This window comes from Gopherus evgoodei, chromosome 8, assembly GCF_007399415.2.
Source record: "Gopherus evgoodei ecotype Sinaloan lineage chromosome 8, rGopEvg1_v1.p, whole genome shotgun sequence".
Lineage (NCBI taxonomy): Eukaryota > Metazoa > Chordata > Testudines > Testudinidae > Gopherus > Gopherus evgoodei.
The window spans coordinates 32,909,952-32,930,016 of NC_044329.1; the positions used below are offsets into that span (position 1 = coordinate 32,909,952).

The window sequence follows — 20,065 nt, forward strand, 5'->3', positions numbered from 1 at the left end:
ACCTCAGCCTTCTTGATGTCATCAGTTATTAGCTCTCCTTCCCCTCTAAGCAGAGGACCTACACTTTCCTTCATCTGTCTCTCGCTATGAATATAGTTAAAGAACCCCTTCTTGTTGCCTTTTATGTTCCTGGCTAGGTAGAACTCATTTTGTGCCTTAGCCCTTCTGATTTTCTCTCTATATATTTGTATTATTCTTTTGTAGTCCTCCTTCATAATTTGTCTGTGTTTCTGGTTTTTGCTTTTAAGGCCATTAAAGAGCTCCTGATGGAGCCATGTTGGCCTCTTCCTGCCTTGCCTTTGCACTGGGAAGGTTTGCAATTGTGCCTTAAATATTGTCTCCTTGGGAAACTGCCAGCTCTCCTAAATGTCTATATCCCTTAGATTTTTATCTCACGGGACCTTATCTACCAGTTCTCTCAGTTTGTTAACTCTGCTTTTTTTTTTAAGTCCACTGACCTTATTCTGCTATTTTTACTCCCTCCTCTCCTTAGAATCATGAATCTATTGCTTCATTGTCACCGTCACCCAATTTGCCTTCCACTTTCAGATTTGCTGCCAATTCCTCCCTGTTGGACAGCATCAGCACGCTAAACTGGCTGTCCTCTGGTTACTTCTGGAATACAAAGCTGTCTCCAATATATTTCAAGTATTTATTGGAAATTTTGCTTTTTGCTATGTTACTTTTCCAAAAGATGTCTGGGGAGCTGAAATCCTTCCCTTAGTGGGGCATGCTCCATTCCTGTCCACTTGCACCGCAAAAAACAGCTTAGACTCTACTGGTTAGGTAACCATGTTGTGCAGTTTATTTAAATTCCCTCCACCACCTTCCAATTTCCACACAGAAGTACAATTTACAGTGTTCCTAGTATCATCAGCCCTCTTCCCAGGACCTGAGAGAAGATGAGGTCTTTCTTCCTTGGGAGCTCTGAATCTGGGCTCAGCTAGCCCAGCTCCTCTCCCCTGTCACTTTCTTCCTGTGTCTTTTTATCTGTCCTCTGTTTATGAACTAATTAATCCTGGAGCACCACCCAACCTGCCAGCCTGATTAGATAATTACATTCCAATGACAAATCAGACCACTCTGGGGGAACCTAATTAGTGCTACAGTGATCAGAGTGCTGTCTGACTTGCCAGCTCCCAGCAGTGTGTCACCCCTGTTACTACTATTTTCACAAAGGCAGGAGGACAGAGCCAGAACAATGAATCCAGAGACCCACCTCCATGTTTGAAGTTCAGATCTGGGTCCAAGTGTGATGGCTTGGGGCCATCTCTATAAGGATCCATAATGGAATTATTAATCCAAACACACAGAGACTAGGGAGATATTTGGACCTAAATCTTGATCCAAATGCCCTGTCTCTGGCTCAGCTCTAGAGTAAGTTCCCTGCTGTTTTGGGCATTGATTTCCATCCATGTTTAGTTCTTTGTGACTAACACTATTAAGGGAGTGAGAAAAAAGAGGGAAATAGAAAAAAGCATGTACTTCTCTGCTCTTTCATCAGTTCATTCTGTACCTCTTCCTACAGTGGCTACAATATAATGTTTTTCAATAGAACAACTCTGCAAATTTGGCTCAAGGAGACCCTGAGCAAACAGCATTTCACAAATCTTCAACTTGGCTATCAGAAGGGAAGTGTGTTTCATATGTATGCAAGACTTGCTTTCCAAACTACATTAGAGAAAAGCTTCTAGGTTTGTATGCATTTTTATTTATTAGTTCCAGATCAGGAACCTGATGCTAATTTCTCTTTAAATCCTCCACAGTACATTTATATTCCAAAAACATAAAAGGAGTGTGATGTTTTTTCTAGCTCACTCACTCTTGCTGTGGGGGGTTCCCCCCTCCTTGGTTTTACTCCAAAGACCTTTGCATTTCATTACATTCTCAAGATGAAGATTCTAGAAGTTACAGTAGTGTTGGTAGCCCTGGTACAAGTTTCTCAAAGTTTCCCCACCTTGTACTACAGGAGTTGGTTGAGATTGTTAAGGGAAGGAGATAGCTGTGGAAAATGCAATTTAGAACTTTGCTCCAAGCCTACACACTGTCCAGCTGGGACTGTATTAGATCAGTGTGGCTGCTGTCCTGAATGTGGGAACGTGGAAGGGCAGATCTGTGACTTGGATAAGGTCAATCATTTCTACGGGCAGTGTGGGGAGAACTTGGAGTGCAGGCTGGATGCCGACGAAACCAAGTTTGGGGAAATCCCTGAACCACAATGTGTCTGTAAATCCCAGGAAAGTGTTTGTGGACCCGAAGGCAAGACCTATGCGAACATCTGCCAATTCAAAGAGGCTTACTCTGAGAAGAGAAGAAATATCAACATGAAGCACAAAGGACCATGTGAATCAGGTAACATATATAGACATGTGTACCAAGGAGACTGTTCTCTAAAGCAGATGTTAATTTCTAGAAATATCTTTTACTGTTTCAGCCCACTTACAGCAAAATAATGCTTCAGCGTCATTGTAATTACTGTACTACTTCTTTGAGATTTAAACAAGTAGTTCATCAGCTGGTGTTTAATCTTGCATGTTGTAAGCTTGTATATTACCATAGTGGATTTTATATCACATCGTCCTCCGAATATGTGGAATGTGAACTTGTATATTACACAAGTTATATGTAAAGTTATATATGACCATAAGGGAATTAATATCACAAAGTCACTAATAAGTGAAAGATGTTCAGAATAGCTGAACAGAAAGTGAAATGTGGTGAGGGTCAACCACAGAGATAAAAAATCTTTAGAATTATTATTATTTAATGCCTGAACTGATATTGCAGAGGCGGGTAGCAAGGCAGGTCTTAGTTAAAAAGGTGATGGAACCGGAATGAAATAGAATATAATAGGGTTTGGAAATCACTTAAATAAAGTTCCATTCTTGGTAGAAAGAGTTAAAAATAATGTAACAATGATTATTAAAAGATCTAAACATCCACTGATGATTACAAATCCATACATAATTTCCCTAAAGCCATTTGCATTCATGTTGATTAGATAAAATTATGAACCTCATTTTTGTTTGTTGAGGCTTTAAATTAAATACACCTTTGGCTATATTTTATTTGCCTAGGTAAGAAACAAGCATTCAAATGCAGCTACACTACATGGCAGGGTGGTGGGAGAGAGAATGAAGTGACTAGGGTAGTTACTTGAACACTGGCTGTTTTTACAGTCTGATTTTAATGTGATTCATCCTTCAGGAATTAGTATCACCATCTCACGTAGCAGATTTCTGAGTGACCTAATACACAATATGGAGAGAGGTCCAAATTACACATAGCTAGACACAAATAAGGACTCAGAATTCACACATAGAGGGACTTTCTATACAAAATCTCGAAGTGTATATATGTTTGCAGCTTATGTGAGATTATATGTAGAGTTCTCACACAAATCTGTACACATGCATATGAATATTCCTGTTTAAAAATGTAATGATGCATCATCTCCTATCAATTGTTTTATATAGTACAAAATGTTGCTTGGAAATAGCCTCATTTCTCTGCAGAGAATTTTAAGCTTCTTGTCTCTCCATGACTTTCTCTCCTGCAAGTTTATTTAAATTGTTTGCTTGTTTCACTAAGCTGGAATAGTAAGTGCTGAGTGCAAGCACAACCAAATGTACAGGATCGTCAGGTTTGCACATCAGCAGACATGCCAAAGAAAATTCTCCAAATGTTACAGCCCCACTGCCCCTTGGAACAGAGAGGATATTGCAGAAGACTAAAGTTGCACCGAAAAAATGTGCTTGAAACAAGAGAATACCAAACTGTTCAACAGATAACTTCTTGCGGGGCCAGATTCAGAGGTGATAGACATGATAGCTTATACGTTGGTTACTGGTACAGCATTTGGCACAACAGCCTATAGTACTCAAGGGCCATGTCGTATTCCCGCTGGGTTCTTCCTATTCTTGGCTGTGAACAGACAACTCTGGGCCAAATTCAGAAGTGATATAAATGGTGGGTTTTGTGACACTCTGGTCCACATATATTTGCTCCCTGGACCCAGAGGGCCAGTTGCATGAGGGTGGAGGTTCATTGTCAGGGGAGGGAATGCAGCAATCCCCCGCTCCTGTAGGGGGTTTGCCAAGCATCTTTAATTTGTGGCCTTGGCTCCACAGGAGTGTGGCTGGCCAAGGAGCTCAGAATGTGCACATACATTGATTGTCCTGCTCCCACCCTCCCTCCAGCCATCTCAGTGCCAGGCAGTTCCAGTTCCCCAACAGAGTGGGGGTCGTTGTCTGCCAGCCCAGTACCCACTTCAGACTTTGTCATGAGGATCCTACATGCTGGCAGTAGGGAATCCAGCTACAGGGACTCCAGCTACATGAACTTACATTCATGCTGGAATGGAAGAATTGTTTCAGGAAAAGCAACCAACTAGAGGATGCAAGATAAAGTCGCTCCCCCTGTCTCCATCTTACCTTGTCCTCTCCAACCCTACCAGAGTCCTTGTTGGGTAGCACTGCTGTTCTAGCCCATCTGTTCATTCTCCTCTCGTGGCATTAGGGTGACCAGATGTCCCAATTTTATATGGACAGTCCCGATATTTAGGGCTTTGTCTTATATAAGCACCTATTACCCCCGACCCTTATCTCAATTTTGCACAGTTGCTATCTAGTCACCCTACCTGGAATGCCAGAGCTCCATGGGGAAAGGTTGATACTGACTCTCCTAATGTTCCTCTGCACATGGTATTGCATACATAGAACTAGTCATTTTAAAGAGAACCTGGGTGGCTTTAGTTTATATTCTCCTTACAATTTACCAGTCAAACATTGGAGTGGGGAGCATGCAGTGTGTCCTCCTCTGGCCACACCTTCTGTTCCTTAGCAATCCCATTTTCTGCTGCCTACACACTGATGTGAACAAAGGCAGCATATCAGCACTCCAGTATATTTACAAGTGCTCTTGCAGGTGGTAGGCAGCTCAAGCTCTGATTCTGATCCACTTTGTAACTGTGTAAATCAGTAACTCCTGAATCCTGGGAGTTAGACTACATGACCCTTGCTGTCCTTTCTAACCCTATGATTCTAATACTGATTCTGCCTCTGTCTATCTGGCTGGCCTTGGATAAGTTATTTAGCCTCTGTGTGCCTCAGTTTCTCCAAGTGTAAAATGGGCATAATAGTTCTTGCTCACTTTTGTAAAGCACTTTGCAATCTAAGGATGAAATTCACAGTATTGATATAGCAGCAGGCGCAGAATATACACCTTATTTTATACTTGTGCACCGTGCAATGGACAGGATGATGGGACTTTATAAGAACTTCAGCATGTTTTACTTTACGGCAATAAAACTATATGTGATCTTCGGGGAAAACTTTAAGAAGTTACCAGAGGCTGCCAAGCTGTCATGCAAAGCTCTTTGAATTGTCTTCCAACACGTGAAAGAATAGATAGGATTTCAAAGAGGAATATTTGCTTAAAAGCCAAATTCCAAAGGGTAAAAAAGGCATTTTAGCTCTAAAGTGGCAGAAAAAAGTAAAAGGTTAAAAGATATTTTAAATCTTATGTCACTAGCACAAATGCCTAGATCTAGATCTAGATGAGGATAGTACATTGAATGTGCTATTCATCATTGCTCTGTGCCTTGTGAGCTTGTTTACAGTGCTGCAAAGTGTGTGTAAAAGGCCACCATTATGTTGTGGCAGTGCTTTATACCACTTTCACACAGCTACAAGTAACTCCAAAAGGTGTAAGGCAATAGAAAGTCTAGGCCCTGAGATTGGAAATTTATCTGTTCCTAGGCATTCTGCTGGTTGTCCTTTAAATGAGAAACAGATGCTGGGCACTGATCTGTATCTTTTGGTAGCATTCTGTAAATATATACATCATTAATCTCAATGTACATTGTTTTCATACTTTTCCTTCAAAGCATCTCCTGTCCTGGGGATGCCGAATAGATTAATTGTATACAGCAACTGATGAATAAATAAATAAGAATAAACTCCTTTCATCACAAGAGCCGACTTTTATCTTCTGTCTGCCACAAAACCACACAAAGTCAAAGTCACACATGAAAAAAGGCCCTTTTTCCTTCCCCAGAAGGTTGGTTTGATCAATTTCTAGCTTACAAATACTGTAATGGCTTACAAAGATTAACTATATTGATGACATGCAGATTCTCCACACTTAATCCATCCTCTTTCAAACCTTTGCTGTTGTTGATTTCACAAAGCAATAGACCCACCCCAGAGCATTTCTCTTTACAGTCAGCAGCACAAAATACCAGATTATTTTAATGGAAATGTTATACTGAAGGAGCAAAGGAATAGCTTACCACTTTGTGTGCATTGTGTTACAAATCAGACAAATAACAGTAAACATAAATATCATATAGTTGGAGAAATATACCATTTTGTTGTTACCAAATCAACATTCTTTAGTTTGATGTTGGATTGAAAAAAATACAATATCACTTAGAAAATAATTTCTGCACCTTTTTCAATCGTTTTGGGGCTAATGGCTATTTTTCTCACATCTGTGGCAGCAGCGATGTGACAAATACATAATAGGGTAAAATTCATGGCCAATATTTTCAAAAGCAACTAGTGATTTTGAATACTCGCTCTCCCTCTAAATCAGGCCCCCTTAAAGCATCTCATGTTGAGCACCCACAAATGGAGGCACCTCAAATCATTAGTCACTGTTGTAAATCCTGGACCATACTGCTATCTCAGAGTGCAAGTCCATTATCTGGTCCATGGAAAATTTGGGGTCGTCTATAGCTTATCTTCCCCACCCCTTCGCACAGGTGCTCAGGAGAGAGGTTATAAGGGAAGCAGCTGGGGGAAAATGTTGTTTGGTAGATAATGCTTCAAAGCCAGAAGTCTGGGAGCTTTGCTGTTTCTTCTCTGATTGTGTTAAATGATCTTCCTGTCCTGTCATAAGCATTTACCTTTGCTGAAGGGTAACTGTGTCCTCTTCTCGTGAAATAATTCTACAAGTAAATAGGCTTTCTGAGGTGAACTATGTGGGGATTTGAGGGGGAACATACTCCCTTGCAACCCAGACTGAGAGCCCTGGTCACTAGTCTTTGGCTACTACTCTAATCCAAATATGGTTTGAAGCAAGTGGATTTATCCACTTTGGTAGACTCATTGGGTGTGTCTATACTGCATTGTATACCCAGGTCTGTGGGTATACAGGTCCGTGCTTGAGCATCCAAATTGCATTGTAAAAATTGCTGGGCTCAGGTCTCACAGGCATGCTGATGTATCCAAACTGCACTGTGCAGACCTTCTGACCTGGGTCTGTGGCTTGAGCTGATTCCACACTCCAGAATGACAGGGCTTGGTCCTGAGTCTCAATGGGACTCCAGTTGTTACTCAGCACCACTAGCAGAGTCCGGGGGTCTGAGTCCAGAGGGGCTCCAGGCCCCAATCAAACTGATTTCTGTTTGGCTGGAAGAGGGGCTTGGGCTCAAATTTCTGTCTGAACTCGGGTTTATAGTGCATGATAGATATACCCACTGTGGCCGTTCCCCCAGCCTGTTCAAGAACTCCCCACCCTTTCTCCCACAGAATGCCACTCTGTGACATGGAAGGGGTTGCAAATCCCAACCTCCCTATCTCTGTTGCCTCTTCAAAACTTGTCCTCATTGACTCCCCTACAGAAGCACAACTGGGATGTTTCAGGCCTTACGCTGTTGGTGGAAGGGGAGGCTGGATTTCAGTCATAAAGACTGTGCCAACCTAGAATGAAGTGGAACAGATACACTGCATGTGAGATACTCCCCTCAGGAAATTCTAGAGTAAGGTATGTATATTAAGGGTAAAGGCACAGTTATGTGAACACAGACACACATGCAAGGCCAGAGCTGGAGGTATGCAAGATAGGGATAATGAGAGGGGAGGGAAGCCAGTACAAATTACCAGGGCCTGGCAGTCCGGAAGGGGGCCCGGGACCTGGCTTCTCCGGCTTCGTCGGCCCTGTTTAGCCGGTTTGCCCTTGCTTGGAGCCCCCAAAATTTTTTTTTCACTAGGGCCCGAACCCGCTCTCAGCTGCCCCGATGCAAGATCAGAAACACATGCAAGGGGAACTTTTAAAAATCTGGCCTTCAATATATATTCTTCTTAAAGTGCTGGATTACTTGAGTTCACTTTGCCCCTGCAACAGGCAGCAAGATGTTTTGTAAAACCAGATTCTTAAATCATTCTGGGTTATTTTTAATCTGTTAGCACCTCACTTTTGATTGGAATTGTTAAATACTGCAAATAATTTGTGAATATTCACTCAACTTACAAAGACCTGCTTGGTTTGATCAAGTCCATATACCTTTCTGTTTGCTACGGGTGTGTGAGCTTGCACAGTGCTGAGTGTTCTGGCCCCAATCCAGCAACATTCTTAAGCACATGCTTCACATCAGTCAATCAGATTGCTCACGTGCTTACAGTTAAATCTATGTTTAAGTGGTAGATGGGGGCTAGAGTGTTCAATACCTTGCAGCACTGAGTCCTGTTTGCAGGGGCAACTCCAGGCACCAGCATGCCAAGCACGTGCCTCAGGCGGCAAGCCACAGGGGGCACTCTGCCGGTTGCCACGAGGGCGGCAGGCAGGCTGCCTTCAGCGGCATGCCTGCGGAGGGTCCGCTGGTCCCACAGCTTTGGCAGACCTCCCACAGGCGTGCTGCCGAATCCACAGGACCGGGGACCTCCCGCAGGCAAGCTGCCAAAGGCAGCCACACAGGCAGGGTTGTGTTCACAGGAATATCTGGAAAAATTGAGTTCTTCAGATGAATACTTGGATCAGCATCTGAGAACAGGTATCCAGAAGTAAGATTTACCTGTTTAAAAAGTTTCTCATCCAATCTGTGAGCAGAAATAACTATTCTACATAATGACTAGTGACAAGTCAAGGTAAACCTTTTGGCTTCCTAGGCTTACCTGTACTCCCATGTGGAGTCCCATTAAAGTCAATTGAACTACCAGGAGGAAAGTTAAGCAAACATGAAAATTTCTCATTCCAACTATTCAATGTATCCTTATGAATTCTGAGTACATTAGGCAACTCTGAAAATCTCAGCCCTAAAGGGTTTGAATGCCTAATTCTTATTAAAGCTCATATGAATTAGTTGTTCAAATACTGTAGTCAGTTTTGAAAATCTGAGTTTAGATGAAAACCAGGATTGTTTAATGATCAATACATAAACAGCAAATGAGATAAATTTCCTGCATATTTTCTCTGCAATGTATAATTTGATCTGGTCTGTATTTGATGTTGTCAGCACCTAACTAGCTCAATTATATATGATTTCATGTATTGAAACTGTTGTTTAGAAATCTGGAGCATTGCTGTGACAATTTCAGCTGCTGAAACATTCATTCTGCAGAGACTCAAATATTACAGGCAAAAATGTATTTATTTACCAACGCTCCCATCTCCAAGCACCTGGGACTCAGGACAAAAACACAACAATTAAACCCAAACTGCACCTAGTGTCCCAGAAAATACAGACAACTTTAAGAAAAGATAGGAAACATATGTTCAACTGAAAAACATGTGTTAGTTGTGGACAAACATACTTGGGGGAAAATGCAAATACAGTGCCAAAAACTAGGCTATAACAATGATCATGTTGTTTTTTTCTCTGATTGTTGATGTAACAAATCATATAGTACGTTTGATACATGCATAGCACATGCTGCATATGTACATTCAGTAGATGCATTCATGTACATTCAGCCTGACCCTTATACTTTGTTTATTTTCTTGTGTTCAAAGCACTGGATGGGCTCCCTCTTGTGGTTAATGTAAACCTTTTCTTCTTACAGCCAAACGTGAAAAGCTAGTGAATAAATTAAGGTAACTTTGAACTATAGCTGCTTACTTTTTATTGGGTAAAATGGTTCAGATAACTGGTCGTTCATAAGACTGTATTGGCATTTTATTACCTTTATGTAACATACAAAAATGCATTCTTTGCTTTTTCAAAACACAGCACTGATATGTGCTCAAAAATATTAACAATTTTTAAACATAAGTTACATTAAGCTGTGATCAAATTAGGCAAGATAGAAAAGGCTTAAGCCCAGGTATTTTAAGAATTGCTCCACTCAACCTTGCAATTCTTCATTCTGCATGTATTGATCTCATTTATAACCTCTGTAGCCTGGTATACGGTTATATTGCGTGTTTGCATTGTAAACTTCTGTAACTGTGTAACTCACCAAACAGGAAAGAAGCATTAATTAGTGTAAAGTGCCCGTCTTGTGGACAACGGGGCCTTTGGAAGCAAATGAGCCGTTGTGATATCTCAGAAGGAAAAAGACTTTGATTACCTTCCCACTGGCACAAAGAGGAGTCAAGCACTGACACTTGTTCTATCAGTTTGGAGTCTGGGGATAAAAATCTCTGACAAGGAGAAACTTGGTTCTTTTTGCTGCTTGGACTCTAAAGGGGCAAGAATCACTAAGCAAAAGCCTTCCAGCTGTTTTGGCTGGGTTAGCCCCAAAGAACATATAAAGTCAGCTTATGACAGCAATTTCTATTATCTTTTGAAATTCAAGACTGATACTCATTTGTTTATGTATGTTACCTACTTTAACCTCATAACTCCCTTTTTTTTCTTTTCTTATTTATTAAACTTGTAGTTAGTTTATTATGGGATTTGCTATAGGCAGCATCTTCAGGTTGCGTTCTGAGTAAGTGACTGGAAGGAACCTGAATATTGTTGGGATATTTGGTGTAAGTGACCATCTGTGATGCCTGGGTGGCAGGATAGACCGGAATGCCCAAGGGGACTGTCTGTGCCTCCATGGTAAGAGTATTCTAATGCATTTGGAGTTCACACTTGTTATTGGGTGGGTGAAACATAATTATAGAACATGCCACCAGTTTGGGGTGTTTGCCAGCCTCAGGACAGACTGTGAGCTGCTCCAGACTGCATGACAATATTGTTTGACATTTTCTTGCTGTGTATAGGCAGTTGCATTTTACCATGTCCATCTATCAGGCTCTTTTCATATTGGTTCCTTGCAGCTCCTGTTATTTCTTTGCCACCTCAGGATGCTCAGAATTTCACAGGTAACGACATCATCTTTGGCTGTGAGGTGTCCGCCTATCCTATGCCACACCTTGAGTGGAAGAAAAAAGGGAATAAAATGTTTCTGCCAGGAGATGATGCCCACATCTCAATCCAGGTAGATTATGCGTATTCCACGGATCATATTTTTTACTATTGAGTTGCGGGGAGGAGATGGAGGTTTAAAGAGGCTATCTCATTTTTACTGCCTTTCTCCTGTTGCAGAGACAAGTTGGGTGAGGTAATATCTTTTACTGGACCAACTTCTATTGCTGAGAGAGACTGGGTCCTGTTGCTTCACTACATAGCCCAGTTTATCTGCATATGATAAAAAGTTTAGAAAACCTGACTTATGAGGAAAGATTAAAAAAACTGGGCATGTTGAGTCTTGAGAAAAGAAAACTGAGTGAGAACCTGATAAGTCTTCAAATATATTAAGGGCTGTTATTAAAAGGATGGTATCAATTGTTCTTCATATACACTGGTGGTAGAACAAGAAGTAATAGGCTTAATCTGCAGCAAGGGAGATTTAGGTTAGATAGTTGAGAAAACTTTCTATTACAAATATAGTTAAGCCCTGGAACAGGCTTCTATGGGAGGTTGTGGAATCCTCATCACTGGAGGTTAAGAACAAGTTGGATAAACACCTGTCAGGGATCGTCTAGGTTTATTTGGTCCTGCCTCAGTGCAGGGGCATGGGTTCAATGACTTCTCAAAGTCCCTTCCAGCTCCACATTTTTATGATTCTATGAACGTCAGTAACAGGATATTACACTATTACGAAGCCTGTTGTTATGATAAATAGCTTGCTAGCAGGGGATGCTACGGTATAATCCTGCCTGGGGAATTAAGAGAATTCTGCTTTCAGAAATACTTGATGAGAGAGGACAGCATATGTAGAGGAAGAAGTAAGCCCTGAATGTCGCACTGTTTTGGCTCTCTCTAATGGATCTGATCAGGATCCAGAAGTCTTTACCAGGCAAAACTCCCATTAACTTCATTGTGATTTTTGCCTGCATAAAGACAAAGAGGATCTGGCTCTCTGATCATTGGCAGTTAAGTAGCTGCTGTCAAGAATAAAAGTGTGTATTAAATCTAATCCAAGAGTGTATGCAAGGGTGGTGTACCCCATGCTGAGGAAGAAGTTCCTCCACTTCCTTGTATGGCAGGAAAAATAAGAGCTTCCTGGCCCGGAAGGTGAAGTGACTGCAGGCCTCGGTAGGGGCAACAGCCTTTAAAAGGAAATGTTTGGGTTGTAGGAGTAGCCCTGGATACCAGAGGTGAGAAGACCTCTGCCAGGACCTGGGCTGAGAGGCCTTTTGTCACCTTTTATGCTGTTCAGGCCTAGGCACTGTAGGCAAAGTGAAACAAGTTTGCTTTGAACTCCTGGCCATATTTGGGATTCACCACCCTTCTGGAGCCAGAGCTTCCATAGTCCCCTGCCTGGAAAACATGAAGCCTAGCACTCAGCCAAATCAGTGCAGGAGCCAGCTGGTCCTGCCCAGCAGGAATGGCAGGGTCTTCTCCCCTAAAGACAATACACCACCTATGATTAGAGGGGAGTAATATCCCTTGGAGAATGAAGGTGGGGCTGGGCCAGCTGGTCACACGAGAAGAAAATAGAGGGACAGAGATCTAAAAGCCACCATTTCCACCCACCTGTACTCTCACCCCCAAAAGACTTATAAGGATGAGAGGTAGGGCCCAGGAGGCCTATGGAGAAGCTGACCTATGGAGCAGAATTGGAGTCAGGTGGGGGGCTGGGGATGCAGAGCAGGGAGAGGGTCAGGGCTGAGTGTTGGAGAAGTTTAGGGAAGTGGGCAAGGGCAGCATGAGTTGAGGGGGCCCAGGGCAGCACAGGGGAGGGGCACACAGGAGTAGATAAAGCTTGGAGGCAAGGGGTAGTGGCAATGTACAGTAATGGAGAGCAGAGTTTGGCCCCAAACATAATCCAGGTAATTACCCTTATGAAAAGCATCCTCTTCTCTGGTGTCTGCTAACTCTTGACAGTGTATCTGCCTTCTCTCAGGCAAGAGGTGGGCCTAAGAAATATGGTGTGACAGGGTGGCTTCAAATTCAAGGCATCAAGAAATCGGACGAAGGCATCTACATCTGCCACACAAAAAACAAGTATGGCATTGCATATGCATCTGCAAGACTGAAAGTCATTGATGGTAAAGTGTTTTTCTTTTAGACTCATAGACTCATAGACTCATAGGTCAGAAGGGACCAATCTGATCATCTAGTCTGACCTCCTGCACAAGGCAGGCCACAGAACCCCACCCATCCAATTTTATAACAACCCCTATCCCAGGACCGAGTTATTGAAATCCTCAAAATTGGTTTGAAGACCTCAAGCTGCAGAGAAACCACCAGCAAGCGACCCATGCCCCACGCTGCAGGGGAAGGCGAAAAACCTCCAGGGCCCCTGCCAATCTGCCCCAGAGGAAAATTCCTTCCCGACCCCAAATATGGCGATCAGCTAAATCCTGAGCATGTGGGCAAGAGTCACCAGCCAGCACCCAAGAAGGAATTCTCTGCAGTAACTCAGTTCCCATTCCATCCAACATCTCCCCGCAGACCATTGAGCAGACCTATCTGGTGGTAATCCAAGATCAATTGCCCAAATTAACAATCCTATCATGTCCCATGTTCAAGAAGGATGAATTCAAACTGGAACAGGTTCAGAGACGGGCTACAAGTCCCCTCCATATACTTATCAAGCTTTGTCTTAAAGCCAGGAAAGTCTTTTGTCCCCACTACTTCCCTCGGAAGGCTGTTCCAGAACTTCACTCCCCTAATGGTTAGAAACCTTCGTCTAATTTCAAGTCTAAACTTCCTAATATCCAGTTTATACCCATTCGTCCTCGTGCCTACATTAGTACTAAACTTAAATAATTCCTCTCCCTCCCTAACGTTAACCCCCCTGATATATTTATATAGAGCAAGCATATCCCCCCGCAGCCTTCTTTTGGCCAGGCTAAACAAGCCAAGCTCTTTGAGTCTCCTTTCATAAGGCAGTTTTTCCATTCCTCGGATCATCCTTGTAGCCCGTCTCTGAACCTGTTCCAGTTTGAATTCATCCTTCTTGAACATGGGACACCAGAACTGCACACAGTATTCCAGATGGGGTCTCACCAACACCTTGTATAACGGTACTAACACCTCCTTATCCTTGCAGGAAATACCCTGCCTGATGCATCCCAAAATCGCATTTCCTTTTTTAACAGCCGTATCACATTGGTGACTCATAGTCATCCTGCTATCAACCAGTACCCCAAGGTCCTTCTCCTCCTCCGTCGCTTCCAACTGATGCGCCCCCAACGTATATCCAAAATTCTTATTATTAATTCCTAAATGCATAACCTTGCACTTTTCACTATTGTATTTCATCCTATTACTCTTACTCCAGTTTACAAGGTGGTTCAGATCTTCCTGAATGGTATCCCTGTCCTTCTCCGTGTTAGCAATACTCCCCAGCTTCGTGTCATCCGCAAACTTTATTAGCACATTCCCGCTCTTTGTGCCAAGGTCAGTAATAAAAAGGTTAAATAAGATCGGTCCCAAACCCGATCCTTGAGGGACTCCACTAGTGACCTCCTTCCAGCCTGACAATTCACCTTTCAGTACGACCCTCTGGAGTCTCCCCTTTAACCAGTTCCTTATCCACCTTACAACTTTCATATTCATTCCCATCTTTTCCAATTTGACTAACAGTTCCCCGTGCGGAACCGTGTCGAACGCCTTACTGAAATCTAGGTAAATTATATCTACCGCATTTCCTTTATCTAAGTAATCCGTCATCTTCTCAAAGAAGGAGATCAGATTGGTTTGACACGATCTACCTTTACTAAATCCGTGTTGCAATTCGTCCCAATTACCATTGACCTCTATGTCCTTAACTACTTTCTCCCTTAAAATTTTTTCCAAGACCTTGCATACTACAGACGTCAAGCTAACAGGCCTATAATTACCCGGATCACTTTTATTCCCTTTCTTAAAAATAGGAACTACATTAGCAATCCTCCAGTCATACGGCACAACCCCCGAGTTTATTGATTGCTTAAAAATTCTCGCTAACGGGCTCGCAATTTCACGCGCCAGTTCCTTTAATATCCTCGGATGGAGATTGTCCGGGCCCTCCGACTTCGTCCCATCGAGCTGTTCAAGTACGGCCTCTACCTCAGTTGCGGTAATATCCACTTCCATATCCACATTCCCGTTTATCATCCCTCCATCATCGCAAGGTTCCTCACTAGTCTTATTAAAAACTGAAGCAAAGTACTTGTTTAGATGTTGGGCCATGCCTAGGTTATCCTTAACCTCCATTCCATCCTCAGTGTATAGCAGCCCCACTTCTTCTTTCTTTGTTTTCTTCTTATTTATATGGCTGTAGAACCTTTTACTATTGGTTTTGATTCCCTTTGCAAGGTCCAGTTCAATGCGGCTTTTAGCCTTCCTCACTTTATCCCTACATGTTCTGACCTCACCAAGGTAGCTTTCCTTACTGATCCTGCCTTTCTTCCACTCCCTGTAAGCTTTCTGCTTTTGTCTAATCCCCTCTCTGAGTTGCTTGATCACCAGTTTGGCCTGCAACTCCTGCCCATGTTTTTTTTCCCCTTTCTTGGGATGCAGGCTTCCGACAGTCTCCGCAGCTGCGACTTAAAGTAATTCCAGGCCTCCTCCGCATTTAAATCCACTAATTCCTCCGTCCAATCCACTTCCCTAACTAATTTCCTTAACTCTTTAAAATTAGCCCTCGAGAGGTCAAAAACCCTAATCCCAGATCTACATTTGTTTATCCTTCCATCTAGTTTGAACTGAATCAGCTCATGATCACTCGAACCAAGGTTGTCCCCTACCACCATTTCTTCTACGAGGTCCTCACTGCTCACCAACACCAAATCTAAAATGGCATCTCCTCTCGTAGGTACTTCAACTACTTGATGAAGAAATCCATCCGCTATCACATCCAGAAAAATCTGACCCCTATTATTCTTGCAAGTACTCGTCCTCCAGTCTATATCTGGGAAGTTGAAGTCCCCCATAATCACACATTTCCCCTTTGTGTTTACTTCATTAAAGACATTAAAGAGGTCTCTATCCATATCCCAATCAGATCCCGGCGGTCTGTAGCACACGCCAAGCACTATCTCAGGGGAAGCTCTAGTTGCTTTTTTACTCAGTGTGATTTTTGCCCAGACAGACTCTGTCTTATCCATTCCATCGCTTCTTATTTCGCTACAGTTAATTTCATCATTGATGTACAAGGCTACTCCACCACCTTTGCCTTTCTTCCTGTCTTTTCTAAACAGCACATAGCCTTCAATAACCGTGCTCCAGTCATGAGTACTATTCCACCAGGTTTCAGTTATCCCTACAATATCCGGTTTCACTTCCTGCACCAGTAACTCCAGTTCCTCCATCTTGTTACCTAGCCTCCTCGCATTAGCGTACAGACCTTTTAATTTTCGGCGTTTGGCGTCAGTGACATTCTTTCCCCCGTCGTGCAGAGACCTTTTACCACCAGCATCACCCGTTACTCTGGTTTCTACTCCACTATTCCTCCTTGGATCAAATCTTGGGTCCGCAAGGGTATCCCCTCTCACTTTGTTTACTTTCCTCTCCAGGTTATATTCCGGCGTGGAGATCTCCCGAACATCTCCCAACCATCTCCCCCAACTTCCTAGTTTAAAGCTCTCTTGATGAGGTCGGCGAGCCTCCATCCTAGAATTCTATTTCCCTCCTTGCTTAGATGAAGTCCATCCTGAGCGAACAGTCGTCTATCCGTAAACGCTTCCCAGTGACCGTACATCCCAAAGCCCTCCTTATAACACCACTCCCTAAGCCATCTGTTGATCGCCATAATCTTGTCACTCCTTCGTCGCCCCGCTCTAGGAATCGGCAGAATCCCACTGAAGAACACCTGAGCCTCGATGTCTTTGAGCCTCTTCCCCAGTCTGGCATAGTCCTCCTTGATACAGTCCAGCGAGTAACTAACCGTATCATTCGTTCCCACATGAAGGATAATCAACGGATTCTTTCCCGCTCCCGCTAAGATCGTATTCAGCCTCAGGTCCACATCCTGTATCTTAGCCCCTGGCAGACAGCACACCCTTCTGTTCTCCCGATCAGGTCTAGTTACAGGCCTATCTACTCTTCTCAGTAAAGAGTCTCCAATCACGTAGACTTGCCTTTTCCTGGCGACAGTGCGATTCTGCAGTCTATCCCCCACAGCAGGTGGTCGCAATTCCTTTCGATTTGTATTCGCCCTTACAGTCCTCCTAGGGCTCATACTTGGTGTCGCCTCCATTGACTCCTCCCCTCCTTCTGCAGGACTAGCTGCTCACCTCTTCTTCCTCGCCCTTTGTCCTTCAGCAGCCTGCTGTGCTCCATCTTCATTTCCCAACTCAGCAAACCTGTTCCTGAGTTCTATTTCTCCATTGCTGGCCCGTCTTTTCCTCTGCCTGGTTCTCCTAGTCACATGCTTCCACCGTCCACTTTCCTCACCCAGCAGCCCCTCCTCAGAGTCCTTTGGTCCTGCTTCTATCCGCTCGTCTGAGCTTGTCCCCTGTGCCTCATCATGTCTGTGTTCCATCATCTGCTCAAACCCCCTTCTAAACTCAGCCAGAGTATCCACCTGCATCTCCAGTCCTCTTATCTTTTCTTCCAGCAGCTCTATCAGGCGGCACTTCATGCAGATGAAACTCCTTTCAGGTGCTCCCTCTAGGACCATGTACATGCCGCAGCTACCGCATCCGGTCATCCTCAGTGTGTCTGCACCTGCTACCTCCGCCTCCATCGTAGCGCTCCAACTCTGTGCCTGGCAATCCACGCCTCACACCGCACCGCAGGCCACCAACAAGGGTTGGGCTGCTGGCAGACCCCTGCCTCTTCCCTAGTCTGCCTTCCTGGTTCCTCTGCCTTGGTCTCCCCTGTAACCTCCCCCTGGAAACTCCCACTGAAACTCCCCTGTTAGCCGCTCTGTTGGCCACCTCCTGTGCTGCTGCAGCTGACTTTTGAGGTGAACAATTTTCAGCATTTGGTTTCAACATTTAGAGTCCTGGTTTCAAATGCATCTGCCTCACCTGGTAATGCAAATCCTCTGTGCTGGCACTTGAACTGATGCTCAGGTGCATAAAGCAGGCAATTGCCCATCAGACTGTGTGGATCTGTCAGGGGCTGAGCACCCTTAGTTCCCACAAACTTCACCTCACAGGGATTGGCCCGTATGTGCTAAGGTGAGTGTCCAAATGTGAATATCCTGTTAAGAGATCCACATTTGAAAACTGTGTTCTGTCATTCTATCCTTATCCCTTATCTCTTAGGTATTTTTAGTCAAAAATGTGTATGAAGTGCAATAAACAAAAATAGATAAACTGGTTAATATCATGGGGGGGTTGCTACAATTTTTACCTTTTTCCACCTGAAAGACACTGTGGATCACAGCTGTAAAGTTGTGCCATCGCTTTTTACACAACCCCCCTTTGATGACAGGTAGAGTTCCATACCAGAACCATAGCTGCACATGGCTCTGAGCAATTCTTAGAACTTCAATAATTCTGTTTAATCATTTACTTTTTGAAAAATTAGGAAGGAATTTGGAATTGCTTTTAATAAGGGTGCTTAGAGAAACATATGATGTAACTTTTACTATTTCTTTTTGATTGGGTCCAGTCCTGGAGGCTAAACTCCTTTTGACTCCAAAGAGAATTGTGTTTGTATTGCATGGGCAGAAGCAAGCTACAGCGTTCATATTTCCCTCTTCATATGGGCCTCTTCTCTTTGCCAAACAATGGGCTTGACCCTACAATGGTAATTTCATGTGCAGAGCACTTGCACGATCAATTCATGGTTTACTTGTGTTTGGAACACAGTTAAAATACATGTATTTTGCACACCTGAGAGTGGAAGAGAGAGATAAATATGGTAAAGCTCCCATTGACATCAATGATACAGAAACAAACCATCAGATATTGCCTTTCTCTCCAAAAGAGAACTTGCTAACCCATTAACGCACTTGTAACATGACTTTAGAATTCTACAGTGAGCTTATCTTCCTCTTAGTTCTTGCTTTGTGTATGTTCCTTTTAATGTGGAGATAATTTATGTCTTGCTGTGCAGGTTCATCCTCTACATTTCAGATTTCTGCTGGCAGCAGAATCACAAGCTACATTACAGATTATGGAGACTATTATGATCATACTGAAGAGGATGAGGAGGAAGAATATGAATCTGGGGACGATGAAAATTGAAATAAGTTCCTATGATAGTCTAGATATATTAAGGGTCCAATATCCTTCCCTTTCAGCTGTATTTACCAGTGTGATCTGTTCTGTGAAGAGTCCCTTCCTTCCCACAATTTATATTGCACTCTTCTGGAATTTTCAGGATGTGCTCAGTCATTTGGCCAAAGAGTAGTGTACTACATACCGGTAATAATAATCAGATAGACCATTGGCTGATATTGTCAGATGATTGAACACAACTCTTAAACATGGACCTGGCTATTAAGTATTCTGAAAAGATCATCTTCTCTGTTTTAATTTTTTTCAGTGTAGAAGACTGGATTAACAAAATCAGTTCTGAAACTAAAGGAACGCTTTACCTCCCATCCATTATCTTCTTTCTGCATTGCCATGTAGCTATCAAGAGAGCAGTCACAAACACAAGTAGTTACAATTGCAAAATAGTTTCAAATTACACTCCTTTTACACTTTCAGAAAGACTTTCCTTTTCTGGTTTGATAGCTTCCAGCGTTAGTCTCAGCCAAAAATGAATTGTCTGTCTTTTTTTTTTTTAATTTTTTTTTTTTTAGCTGAGTGCATGAAACAATTACACTTTTCCCACTGTATAAAAACAGTAGGTTTCCTAAGTCGTCATTCTAGTCAGGGGCAGAAATTTACTCTCTGGGACCCAAGGAGCAGTGAGGGAAATCTAGGGCTGCCTGTGTAACCGACAGATATAGTGTATGCAGGGGCGGCTCCAGGCATCAGCACGCCAAGCGCATGCCTGGGGCGGCAAGCCATG

At 43.1% G+C, this 20,065-nt stretch overlaps 1 protein-coding gene across 1 annotated transcript; it reads left to right on the plus strand.

The window, feature by feature from the left end:
- Nucleotides 1–1,892: 1,892 nt before the first annotated feature.
- On the plus strand, nt 1,893–19,290 carry LOC115656154 (kazal-type serine protease inhibitor domain-containing protein 1-like). The gene is made up of 4 exons (XM_030572492.1): nt 1,893–2,352; nt 10,993–11,153; nt 13,065–13,209; nt 19,160–19,290. The coding sequence occupies exons 1-4, from the start codon at nt 1,893–1,895 to the stop codon at nt 19,288–19,290; spliced, it is 897 nt and encodes a 298-aa protein (XP_030428352.1).
- Nucleotides 19,291–20,065: the final 775 nt, after the last annotated feature.

Excerpts from the sequence above, each read along its gene's own strand:
- LOC115656154 (XM_030572492.1), top strand. The coding sequence starts at position 1,893 with ATGAAGATTCTAGAAGTTACAGTAGTGTTGGTAGCCCTGGTACAAGTT. Across the intron at positions 11,154-13,064 it reads ATGCCCACATCTCAATCCAG|GCAAGAGGTGGGCCTAAGAA; the intron begins GTAGATTATGCG and ends GCCTTCTCTCAG. Across the intron at positions 13,210-19,159 it reads AAGACTGAAAGTCATTGATG|GTTCATCCTCTACATTTCAG; the intron begins GTAAAGTGTTTT and ends CTTGCTGTGCAG.